At 43.7% G+C, this 12440-nt stretch overlaps 1 protein-coding gene across 5 annotated transcripts in view; it reads left to right on the forward strand.

The window, feature by feature from the left end:
- The window catches only part of CDK5RAP1 (CDK5 regulatory subunit associated protein 1), a 46199-nt gene that overhangs the window by 21111 nt on the left and 12648 nt on the right, over positions 1 to 12440 (forward strand). For 4 of the 5 annotated variants that reach the window (XM_032142071.2, XM_032142074.1, XM_032142070.2 and 1 more), the window contains 4 exons: positions 5182 to 5279; positions 6707 to 6762; positions 8467 to 8597; positions 11852 to 12001. In XM_032142071.2, coding sequence (XP_031997962.1) covers positions 5182 to 5279; positions 6707 to 6762; positions 8467 to 8597; positions 11852 to 12001 — 435 coding nt within the window. Of the gene's footprint in view, positions 1 to 5181; positions 5280 to 6706; positions 6763 to 8466; positions 8598 to 9012; positions 9131 to 11851; positions 12002 to 12440 lie in introns of those variants that run through there. The other variant, XM_032142073.2, reaches the window with a different exon arrangement.

Consider the following 12440-nt stretch of genomic DNA (forward strand, 5'->3'; position numbering starts at 1 on the left):
GGGGTATTGCTGCATCACCCTCTGGATCTGCTGGTCCTTTGAAGATTTAAAGTCCACCAGGGGCTGGTCACGGGGCTTACACCAATAATCTCAACACTTGGAGAGGCTGAGGCAGGTGGATTGCTTGAGCTCAGGAGTTGGAAACCAGCCTGGGCAACATGGTGAAACCCCGTCTCTACTGCAGATACAAAAAATTAGCCGGGTAGGGTGGCATATGACTGTAGTTCCAGCTACTTGGGAGACTGAGGTGGCATACGACTGTAGTTCCAGCTACTTGGGAGACTGAGGTGGCATACGACTGTAGTTCCAGCTACTTGGGAGACTGAGGTGGGAGAATCACATGAGCCCAGGAAGTCGAGGCTGCAGTGAGCCGAGATCACACCACTGCACTCCATCCTGGGTGAGATAGTGAGACCCTGTCTCGAAGAAAAGTTTGCCAAGGTGGAAGTGGAGGTAGGACTGACAGCAGTGGGAGGTTAAGACCACCTACGGGACCGTGAGGACTATACAGAGAGGATTTGTTACAAAGTGGGCAGCTGAGTGGTAATAATGGTGGTGGGGCGGTAATGGTGGTGTGGGGCGGACAGGAAGGAGGTGATGTGGTGCTCTGGGAAACAGCCCAGACTTTCGCCTCAGACAGACCCGGGTTCAAATCTCAGCTTTTCCACTGCTTTACCAGTGAGCATGTGATGTTTTCAACTTTTCATCTTTATCTGTAAAATGGGGTTAATAAGGGGTTAACAATTACCTCCTGCTTTGAGTTGTTGTGAAATAGATACAAAGGCATACCTTGTTTTATTGCACTCTGCAGATATTATGGAGTTATTTTTAACAAATGGAAGGTTTGTGGCAACTCTGAATAAGTCTGTCAGCACCATTTTTCCAACAGCGTGTGCTTACTTCATGTCTCTGTGTCATATTTTGGTAATTTTCACAATATTTCAAACTTCATTATTATGTCTGTTATGGTGATCTGTGATCAGTGCTATTTAATGTTATTCTTAAAATTGTTTCGGGACACCATGAGCCACACCCACATAAGACAGTGACCTAAATTGGTAAATGATGTGTGTGTTCTGATTGCTCCACAGATGGCCATTCCCCCATCTCTCTCCCTTTCCTCAGGCCTCCCTATTCCCTGAGACACAACAATATTGACATTGGGCCATTTAATCACCCTACAATGGCCTCTAAAGTGCTCAAGTGAAGGGAAGGGTCGCAGGGCTCTCACTTGAAATCAAAAGCCAGAAATGTTTAAGCTTACTGAGGAAATCATGTTGAAAGCCAAGCTAGGCTGAAAGCTAGGCCTCTTATGTCAACCAGCCAAGTTGTAAGTGCAAAGGAAAAGTTCATGAAGGAAATTAAAAGTACTACTCCACTGAACACGTGAATGATAAGAAAACAAAACAGCCTTTTTGGCTGGGCGTGGTGCCTCACAGGCCGGGCGCAGTGACTCACACCTTTAATCCCAGCACTTTGGGAGGCCAAGGTGGGTGGATCACCTGAGGTCAGGAGTTCTAGACCAGCCTGGCCAACATGGCAAAACTCTTCTCTACTAAAAATAGAAAAATTAGCTGGGTTTGGTCGTGCAGACCTGTAATCCTAGCTGCTTGGGAGGCTGAGGCAGGAGAATTGCTTGAACCTGGGAGGCGGAGGTTGCAGTGAGCCGAGATTGTGCCACTGCATTCCAGCCTGGGCAATAGAGTGAGATTCCGTCTCAAAAAGAAAAACAAACAAAAAAAAACCCAAAAAAACCACCACCAACAAAACACCCAGCCTTTTTGCTGATACGGAGAAAGCTTTGGTGATCTGGAGAGAAGATCAAAGAAGCTGCAGCACTGCCTTAAGCCAAAGCCTAATCCAGAGCAAGGCCTTAGCTCTCTTCAGTTCTCTGAAGGCCAAGAGAGGTGAGGAAGCTGAAGAAGAAAAGTTTGAAGCTAGCAGAGGTTGACTTACAAGGTTTGAGGAAAGAAGCCATCTCTCTAACATCAAAGTGCAAGGGGAAGCCATAGTGCTGATGTAGAAGCTGTGCAAGTTATCCAGAAGATCTAGCTAAGATCAATGATGAAGGTGGTTCTACTAAACAACAGATTTGCAGTGTAAATGAACAGTCTTCTATTGGAAGAAGATGTCATCTGGGACTTTCATAGCTAGAGAAGATAAATCAGTGCCATTCTTCAAAGCTTCAAAGGACAGGCTGACTGTCTCTTGTTTCCTTTTAAAAAAATTAGAGGTAGGGTCTTGCTGTGTTGCCCAGGCTGGTCTTGAACACCTGACCTCAAGCAGTTCTCCCACCTAGGCCTCTCAAAGTGCCGGGATCACAGGCGTGAGACACTGCGCCTAGCCAGACTCTCTTGTTAGGGGCCAAGGCAGCTGGTGACTTTAAGTTGAAGCCAGTGCTGATTTGCCATTCTGAAAATCCTAGGGCCCTTAAGAATGATGCTAAAGAGGATGTTACATCCTCCACTGAAGTCGTGAGCCCCTCAAAATCATCCATGAATGTTGAAATCAGTGTCTTCCAAACTCCTATTAATGTTGACATTTCCACCTCTTCCCATGAATCATTAATGTTCTTAATGGCATCTAGAATGATGAATTCTTTCTGGAATGTTTTCAGTTTACTCTGCCCAGATCCATCACAGAAGTCACTATCTATGACAGCTATAGCTTTATGAAATATATTTCTTAAAGAAGAAGTGATCTTATATAAACTAAAAATTAAAATAATAGGGCTTGAAAGTTGAAATTACTCCTTGATCCATGGGCTGCAAAATGGATATTGTGTTAGCAGGCATAAAAACAACACTAATAATCTCCTCGTACATCTCTTTCAGAGCTCTGGGATGACTAGGTGCATTGTCAATGAACAGTCATATTTAGAAAGGAATCTTTTTTCCTAAGCAGTAGGTCTCAACAGTGAGCTTAAAATATTCACTGGTGGCTCATCCCTATAATCCCAGCACTTTGGGAGGTTGAGGCAGGAGAATCACTTGAGCCTACGAGTTGGACACCAGCCCAGGCAACATAACAACTTTATAGTTTTTATTTTTTATTTTTATTTTTATTTTTTTTTTCGAGACTGAGTCTTGCTCTGTCACCCAGGCTGGAGTGCAATGGTGCGATCTCAGCTCACTGCAACCTCTGCCTCCCAGGTTCAAGCATTTCTCCTGCCTTGCCTCCCAAGTAGCTGGGACTACAGGCACGCACCACTATGCCTGGCTAATTTTTGTATTCTTAGTAGAGACTTAGTAGAGATGTTGGCCAGGCTGGTCTCGAACTCTTGACCTCGTGATCCACCCGCCTTGGCCTCCTAAAGTGCTGGGATTACAGGCATGAGCCACTGCGCCCGGCCCTATAATTTTTAAATAAAAAAATTAGCTGGGCATGGTGGCACATGCCTGTAGTCGTAGTTACTTGGGAGGCTGGAACAGGAGGATCGCTTGGCCTAGGAGTTCAAGGTTGGGGTGAGCTACAGTTTCATGGCACTCTAGCAAGGGTGATAGAGTGAGACCCTATCTCGATATATTAAAAAAATATATAATGAAATTAAGGTATGTACATTGTTTTCACTTAATAGACTGCAGTATAGAGTAAATATAACTTTTATTTGCACTGGGAAACCAAAAAATTTGTGTCACTCACTTTATTGCAATATTCTCGTCATTGTGGTGATCTGGAACCAAACCTGTGATATCTCTGAGGTATGCCTATATTGTGCCAAAGGTACTTAGCACGGTGCCTGGCATGGAGTAGGTAGCCCACATCTGAAACCTTTTTTTTTGGAGGTTTTTTGTTTCAGTGAAAAGTCTTTCTTTTGGCCCCCACTTTCATCTTTTTTCCTTTGGATTGTCTTCTTATTGAGTTGTAAAAGTTCTTTACATATCCTTTATTTTTTTGACCATTGCAAAGGGGCCTTTCTTGCAGTGGAGGAGAGAAACTGGACTCTGTTCTCTTTACGTTTTCTTTTCTTTTTCCTTTTTTTTTTTTTGAGATGGATTCCCACTCTGTCACCCAGGCTAGAGTGCAGTGGTGTGATCTGGCCTCACTGCAACCTCTGCCTCCCAGGTTCAAGTGATTCTCCTGCCTCAGCCTCCTGAGTAGCTGGGATTACAGGTGCACACCACCATGTCCAGCTAATTTTTGTATTTTTAGTAGAGACGGGGTTTTACCATGTTGGCCAGGCTGGTCTCGAACTGCTGACCTCAAATGATTTGCCCATTTCAGCCTCCCAAAGTGCTGGGATTACAAGCATGAGCCACTGCACCCAGCCTGTTTATGTATTCTTGATTCAAATCCTTTGTCAATATGTTTTCAAATATTTTCCCCTAGTATCAGTTTTTTGTTGGTATCTTTTTTTTTTTTTCCTTTTTTCTTCTTTTAAAAATTAAAAAAAAAAAAAAAATAGACCCAAGGTCTTGCTATGTTGTCCAGGCTGGTCTTGAACTCTTGGCCTCAAGCAATCCTCCTGCCTTGGCCTCCCAAAGTGCTGGGATTACAGAGGTGAGCCATGACACCTGACCTGATGGTATCTGTAAAAGTGACTAGTTTGGGCTGGGCGTGGTGGCTCACGCCTGTAATCCCAGCACTTTGGGAGGCTGAGGCAGGTGGATCACTTGAGGTCAGTATTTCTAGTCCAGCCTGGGCAACATCATCTCTACTAAAAATACAAAAGTTAGCCAGGTGTGGTGGTTTGCGCCTGTAATCCCTGTTACTGGGGAGGCTGAGGCAGGAGAATCGCTTGAACCCAGGAGACAGAGGTTGCAGTGAGTGGAGATGGCACCACTGTACTCCAGCCTGGGCAATGGAGTGATACTCTGTCTCAAAAAAAAGAAAGTGACTACTTTGTAAGCTAGATGAAAGAAGTGCCATTTTTTTCCTTCTTTGCCTGCTGACCCTAGTGTCAGCGCTACCTGTATTCAGCTCCATGGCTTTAATCTGACCTCTGCTTGCTTGCTTCTCTCTACTCTTTGAAAGCAGAGATGCCATCAGGTGAAATGTCTGGGACAAATAGAACGGGGCTTGAACAAAAGTTAGGGAGTAGATGATTTTGTGTGTTTGGTTTAATTAACCTCTTAATTATGTGAAAATTGACCTTGGAGGATACATAGTAAGAGCAGTGTTGCTTTCTGTAAGGTTCTTTGGTGAGATTGTGATTACCTATAATGTGTTCTGTTTCATCAGGTTCTGCAGCTGATTCATGAGAGAGATAACATCTGTAAACAGATCCACCTGCCAGCCCAGAGTGGAAGCAGCCGTGTGTTGGAGGCCATGTGGAGGGGGTCAGACTTGCTTGGAGAGGGGGCATCCCTCACTTTTCCATGTTTCCTTAATGACCAAACAGTGTCTTTGTTGCCAAGAACCTAGCGCAGTATGTGGCACAAAGTAGCTGCTCAGTAAATATTTATTGTATGACTAAGCCACTGGGCACTGGAGTTTGCTTCTGCTCACTTCATAAGCAAAGGCTAAGGACTGGTCACCCATTTTCACTGTTTAGTTTAAAAAGCATAAATATTTACTGAGCAGCTACTGTGTGACAGTAAGTATTTATTGTATGACTAAGCCACGGGGCACTGGAGCTTGCTTCGCTAACTCCATAACATAGGCTAAGGACCGGGTTACCCATTTTCACTGTTTAGTATGTTTTTTTTTAATTAAGCACCTATGGTGTGGCATACTCTGAGATTTTAATTCTTTAATGTTAACATTAAGGTTTTGTTGCATCTTGGAATTTAAATGTCACTCTATGTGTTCACTTTCTTTGAGAATAATAAGTATTACACAGATGAGACTGAAGGGGGAATCTGTCCCAAGGCAAGCTGTATGGAATTAGTGCTTTGTCTTGTTTTCCACAGAGTGTAGTGTTTTAGAGGTCCTCTAAAATGTTTAATCTGTCTAGATTTATTAGTTAAATAAAAAAAGCTATTTAGAATAGTTTATGCTGGCCAGGCACTGTGGCTTCTGCCTGTAATCCAAGCACTTTGGGAGGCCGAGGTGGGCAGATTGCCTGAGCTCAATAGTTTGAGAATAGACCAGCTTGGGCAACATGGGGAAACCCAGTCTTTATACACACACACACCTGGGCAACATGGCGAAACCCAGTCTCTACACACACAAACACACATACATACACACACACACACACCTAGGCAACATGGTGAAACCCGGTCCCTACACACACACACACACACACACACACATGCACACACCTGAGCAACATGGTGAAACCCAGTCCCCCCCTCCCCCCCACACCTGGGCAACATGGTGAAACCCAGTCTTTACACACACAACACACACACACATACACACACACACACATACACACACACTAGCTGGGTGTGGTGGCGCACATCTGTGGTCCTAGCTACTCAAGAGGCTGAGGTGGAAGGATCACTTGAGCCCAGGAGTTTGAGTTGCAGTGAACCGAGATTGTGCCATTGCACTCCAGCCTGAGAGACAGAGCGAGACTCTGTCTCAAAAAAAAAAAAAAATAGTTTATGTCCTTAAATAAAAATTCATAGGCTCTAGATTAGATTAGAAGATACAGCTTGGATCAAAAGGGCTCTTTTGGATACTTTAATTTACTGGTGTGCCCTGCCGTGTGGATGAGAAGTGATTACATGTGGGAATTCATAGTGTTATCTTGTTATAGCATTCATTTAAAAAGGTTGAATTTATGTAGGCCTTTTCCTTTTGTTCTTTATTGCAGATATTCAAGAGAAGCTTATGTGGAGTTAGTTCACCATATTAGAGAATCTATTCCAGGTACATTTAAGAAACTCATTCTGCTGCGCATGTTACTCTACCAGTGACCAGCCTTATGGTTAGATATAGGCAACTGTCAACACCTTTGGCATTTCCTTGTGTCACAATTTCATACCTTTTGTGCTCTTCTTCTTTCTCTTTCTCTCTCCTTGTATTCTTTCTTTTATGTCTTTCTGATTTTTTGTTGTCTTAGTCCTGCTGGAAATACTCAGGTGTGGATCACCTTGTGGCCTCAAGGCTATAGAGATTCCTTTTCTATGGTCTTTGCATTTCTGGACATAGAGGAAAGACCTTATCTTGTAAGGTGACAAAGTTATGTCTAAATTCGTTCTGATTTGAGAACAATTGATATCTTTTAAAGTGTGTACTTTTTCTAACTAGCTTTATGGCAACTTATTACTGTACATTTTAGAGATAATTCCTTTCATATTATCTTATTCCATATTCCTCTTCTCTGTCCCCTTCCTCCTAATAAAATACTCTGTAGTCTTTTAGTTTAGATTTGGTTGAGGGTGTATAAATTTTTCCTCAAATTTCTAATTATTTCAACTTTTTTTTTTTTTGAGACAGAATCTTGCTCTATTGCCCAGGCGAGAGTGCAGTGGCGCAATCTTGGCTCACTGCAGCTTCTGCCTGCCAGGTTCAAGCGATTCTCGTGCCTCAGCCTCCCAAGTAGCCGGGACTACAGGCCACCATGCCCAGCTAATTTTTGTATTTTTTGGTGGAGATGAGGTTTCACCGTGTTGCCCAGGCTGGTCCCGAACTCATGACCTCAAGTGATCTGCCTGCCTCAGCCTGCCAAAGTGGTGGGATTACAGGCATGAGCCACTGCACCTGTCCTAATTATTTTAACTTTTATGCACAAATACTTTTGTTTTGATGGGGCAGGGTAATGCAGAGGCTAGGTATCTGGCTATGGGTCAAGCTCCACTGTTATAGGCTGTGTGACAGCAGATGAGAGACTTCATTTCTGTGGGATGCAGCTTTCTCATCTGTAAAATGGAGTTAATAGTACTCACCTCATTGGGTCATTGGAATAATTTTTGGGGGGGATAGGTTATCATTCTGTCGCCCAGGCTGGAATGCAGTGGCATGAACACAGTTCACTGCAGCCTTGACCTCCCTGGGCTCAGGTGATCCTCACACCTCAGCCTCCTGAGTAGCTGGGACTACACTTGAATACCACCCTGCCTTGCTAATTTTTGTATTTTTTGTAGAGATGGGATTTTGCCATGTTGGCCAGGCTGGTCTCGAACTCCTGACCTCATGTGATCCGCCCACCTTGGCCTCTCAAAGTGCTGGGATTACAGGGGTGAGCTACTGCTCACCCCTGTCTTAGATGACCATTGTATCAAACCAAATTCAGAAATATATTTTTGTATGAAGCACCACAAGGTTTTCACTGGTAAGAGGACTGATAGAAAATGTGGACTCCCTACTGTGTCCCTAAATGCAGCATTGGAGGTGGAAATACCTTTTCTAGTGCTTAGGGGAAATGTAGGCCAAGAAGCTGGTCTCTGTCATGGAATGCTGTGGATGAACAGGCCTATCCCGCCTTACTCTGTGGTATTTTGTTTTACTTATGAATAGTCCTAGGGAGGACCTTACAGTTGCTATCCCTCCCTTGTAATCCACATATGCCGAAGGCCTCCCTTGAAGGTAAACAGCAGGCAGTGACCTGTCATCCTTTGCTGTGTGTCACAGGTGTGAGCCTTAGCAGCGACTTCATTGCTGGCTTTTGTGGTGAGACGGAGGAAGATCACGTCCAGACAGTCTCTTTGCTCCGGGAAGTGCAGTACAACATGGGCTTCCTCTTTGCCTACAGCATGAGACAGGTGAGCCCTGGGGTTGGGGAGGACTGACATCATTCCTGACCAGTTTGGGGATGATTGTAGAGAACTGGGCAGAAAAGAGAGTGGCGGCAAGGCAGTCCTTGAGAAACCACAGGCTCTTACGATTCACTTCCGTTCATTTTTTCTAGTCCACTCTGTCTACTCTTTGAAACAGTTCAGCAATTTGATGATACATGATTACTGTGCCAATATTCCTCTTCATTAAAACATTTTAAAATTATGTTTAGGTTGTTTACAATTTGAATATGGAAGGAGAAAACCTTTTCTTTACAAGAAACCTAAAATTGTTTCTTAACATGCAGAACTCCTTTTTGGTCTGCAGATGTGATTTGTTTTACTGGGGCCCCTGGTCATCTTCCCAGCCATCCTCAGTGATTCCTAATATCTATTTTCCTAGGCAAGTGAACTCACTTGGAGGCTTCCCAGGAAACAAAGCAGATTCCCAGGCAAAGCAGAAGGAGATTAGGAAAGAAGGAGAGATGAGTGCACTTTTCCTGCAGAGAAGGATAGTCCTGGTTGGCTGTCATTTTCTTGATTGTAGGCATGGAATTGCATGGTTCACTCCTCATTCCCTCAGTCACCTTTGTGGCAATGTGCTTGTGTTTGGGCAGGAGATTGAAGGACCCCTGTGGCCAGGGGGCTCAGAAAAGCTGGCTGACGAATGACTGAACCCATGACTTTATTGTCATTGTTACTGAGCTGCCATCAACCAAACTAATTTTTTTTTGTTTTTTTAAGAGGCAGTGTCTTTCTATGCTGTCCAGGTTGGTCTCAAACTCCTGGCTCAGGCAGTCCTTTCACTACGCTCTCTCAAAGTGCTGAGATTACAGGTGTGAGTCATGACACCTCAACTAATTCATTTTAAAGCCACTGCGTAGTGTTCTGTGGGCAGTGTAACTGTGCCAATGTATGTATCGTATTCATGTATCTTTTAGTGTTTTGGAGAGATGAAGCTTTAGAGGAGCTGTTAGTTTCTGTTTTGCTTCTTTCTTTTTTGAGACGGAGTCTCAGTCTGGCTCTGTCGCCCAGGCTGGAGTGCAGTTGTGTGATCTCGGCTCACTGCAAGCTCTGCCTCCCGGGTTCATGCCATTCTCCTGCCTCAGCCTCCCGAGTAGCTGGGACTACAGGCGCCTGCCACCACGCCTGGCTAATTTTTTCTATTTTTAGTAGAGATGGGGTTTCACCGCATTAGCCAGGATGGTCTCAATCTCCTGACGTCGTGATCTGCCCACCTCGGCCTCCCAAAGTGCTGGGATTACAGGCGTGAGCCACCGTGCCTGTTTCACCATGTTGGCCAGGATGGTCTTGATCTCTCGACCTCGTGGTCCACCCACCTCAGCCTCCCAAGAGAAATTCTTTTTTTTTAATTTTTTGAGACAGAGTCTCGCTCTTGTTGCCCAGGCTGAAGTGCAGTGGCACGATCTCAGCTCACCACAACCTCCACCTTCCGGGTTCAAGTTTTTCTCCTGCCTCAGCCTCCTGAGTAGCTGGGATTATAGGCATGTGCCACCACGCCCGGCTAATTTTGTATTTTTAGTACATGTTGGTCAGGTGGGTCTCAAACTCCCGACCTCAGGTGATCCACCACCTCGGCATCCCAAAGTGCTGGGATTACAGGCATGAGCCACTGTGCCCCGCCTGAGAAATTCTTTTTAATACTAGGATTGGTAGAGGTGGGAGGATCACTTAAGCCCAGGAGTTTGAGACCAACCTGGGTAACACAGGGAGACCCTTCTCTACCAAAAAAAAAAAAAAATTAGCCAAGCGTGGTGGCACATGCCTGTGATCCCAGCTATTTGGGAGGCTGAAGTGGGAGGATCACTTGAGCCTGGGAGGTTGAAGCTGTGGTGATCCAAGATTGTGCCACTGCACTTCAGTTTGGCAACAGAGTGAGACCCTGTCTCAAAAAAGAAAAAAAAAAAATCCTAGGGATGGGAAATGGGTTTTCAGCTTGTGGCAGAAGCATCCTATGGTCAGTGAATATGAATGTTCACTTTGGGACCTAATTCCTAAGTTAGGGTTAAGGTTATAGGAACTTAATGAAGAACCTAGTGGATGAGAGTAAGCACTCAAATTGTGCCTCTGCCGCTTAATAACTATGTGACATTGGGCAAATGTCTTGGTTTCCTCATTTGTGAAATGGGGATAACATTAGTACCAACCTCATAGGGTTGTTCTGGGGATTAAGTAAGATAATATGTTTAAAGCAGTTATAATTGTGTTTCATGCATAGTAAATGCACAACAGAGGTAAGTTATTATTGTTAATAGTAAGACAGAATGGAGTAAACGCTGCACTATTTTTAGGATTCTCCATTTTCCTCTGTGGATACTTCTCTTCAAGGTAGATTGGTTTGAATGTCCAGACTTTGGTATATAGATATTCCTTTTATTCCATACTTTTGTCTAGCTCAGTGGTTCTCCAGCTGTACTGCGCATGAGCTTATGTCATAAAGATATAATACACACTGTGGTTTTGGATGATTTAAAGGTGTTTTAAGGATAAATTCCCTTTTTTCTTTTGGACTAGGTAATACATGCTTGTGGTATAAAATTCAGAAGGTTAAGTGGTGTACATGAGTAGTTCTTCCTTCTTCTCAGGTTGCCTAGATTTTTAGTTCCTTCCCTGAAGGCAACCACTCTTAGCAATTTCTTTTGTAACTTTCTGGGGATATTTCATGTGTTTATAAGCATGCCTGTATGTATTCTGTCTACACTAAAGTTATATGTGTTGATCTGTACTTTGCTTATTTCAAGTAACAGTAGATTTTGGAGAACAATCCACATTAGTACATATAGAACTATCATTCTGTTTAACAGCTGCACAATATTCCATTGTATAGATAAACCATAATTTCTGTGACTACTTGCCTATTGAAGCATTTAGGCTGCATTGCATCTTATGTCTTTATAAATAGTGCTGCTGAGTAACCTGGTATATGTGAATCATTTGGTATATGTACAAGTGTAACGTTAGGATAAATATCAAGAGTAATTTTGAATCTGTGATTTTCACGTGCTAAATTTAGAATTTAACCCTTGCAAAAATGTGACTCCACTACATTTTTACCTTGGAATGCTCCCAGAGCCAGAGAAACCTCTTGCCTCTGGCTTGGGTTTCTGTACATGTGTCTGTTACTTGTAGGTAGAATGAACATGGTCCCCCTCTGTGCATTAAGAATAGATTCTACAAGTCCTTGGTGACCTCCATCTTCTCTCTTTTTTTTTTTTTAATAGAAGACACGGGCATATCATAGGCTGAAGGATGATGTCCCGGAAGAGGTAAAATTAAGGCGTTTGGAGGAACTTATCACTGTCTTCCGAGAAGAAGCAACAAAAGCCAATCAGACCTCTGTGGGCTGTACCCAGTTGGTGCTAGTGGAAGGGGTGAGGCCATATGTGTGTGTTATATTGTTTTTTATGTTTCAGAACATTAGATCTTTGATTTTTTTTCCCTCATTATGTTACCTAGGCTGGACTGAAACTGCTGGGCTCAACTGATCCTCCAGCCTCAGCCTCCCAGGTAGCTGGGACTACAGGCTAATGTTTTAAATCAAAGTTTTTGTAGTTTTCAGTATACAGATTTTGTCCATGTTTTGTTAGATTTACACTTAAGTATTTCTTTTCTTTTCTTTTTTTTTTTTTTGAGACGGCGTCTCGCTCTTTTGCCCAGGCTGGAGTGCAGTAGCACAGTCTTGGCGCACTGCAACCTCTGCTTCCCAGGTTCAAGCGATTCTCTTGCCTCTGCCCCCAGAGTAGCTGGGATTACAGGTATGTGTCACCACGCCTGGCTAATTTTTGTGTTTTTTTAGTAGAGACAGGGTTT

Source organism: Hylobates moloch, unplaced genomic scaffold, assembly GCF_009828535.3.
Source record: "Hylobates moloch isolate HMO894 unplaced genomic scaffold, HMol_V3 SCAFFOLD_21, whole genome shotgun sequence".
In the NCBI taxonomy this organism is placed as follows: Eukaryota; Metazoa; Chordata; class Mammalia; order Primates; family Hylobatidae; genus Hylobates; species Hylobates moloch.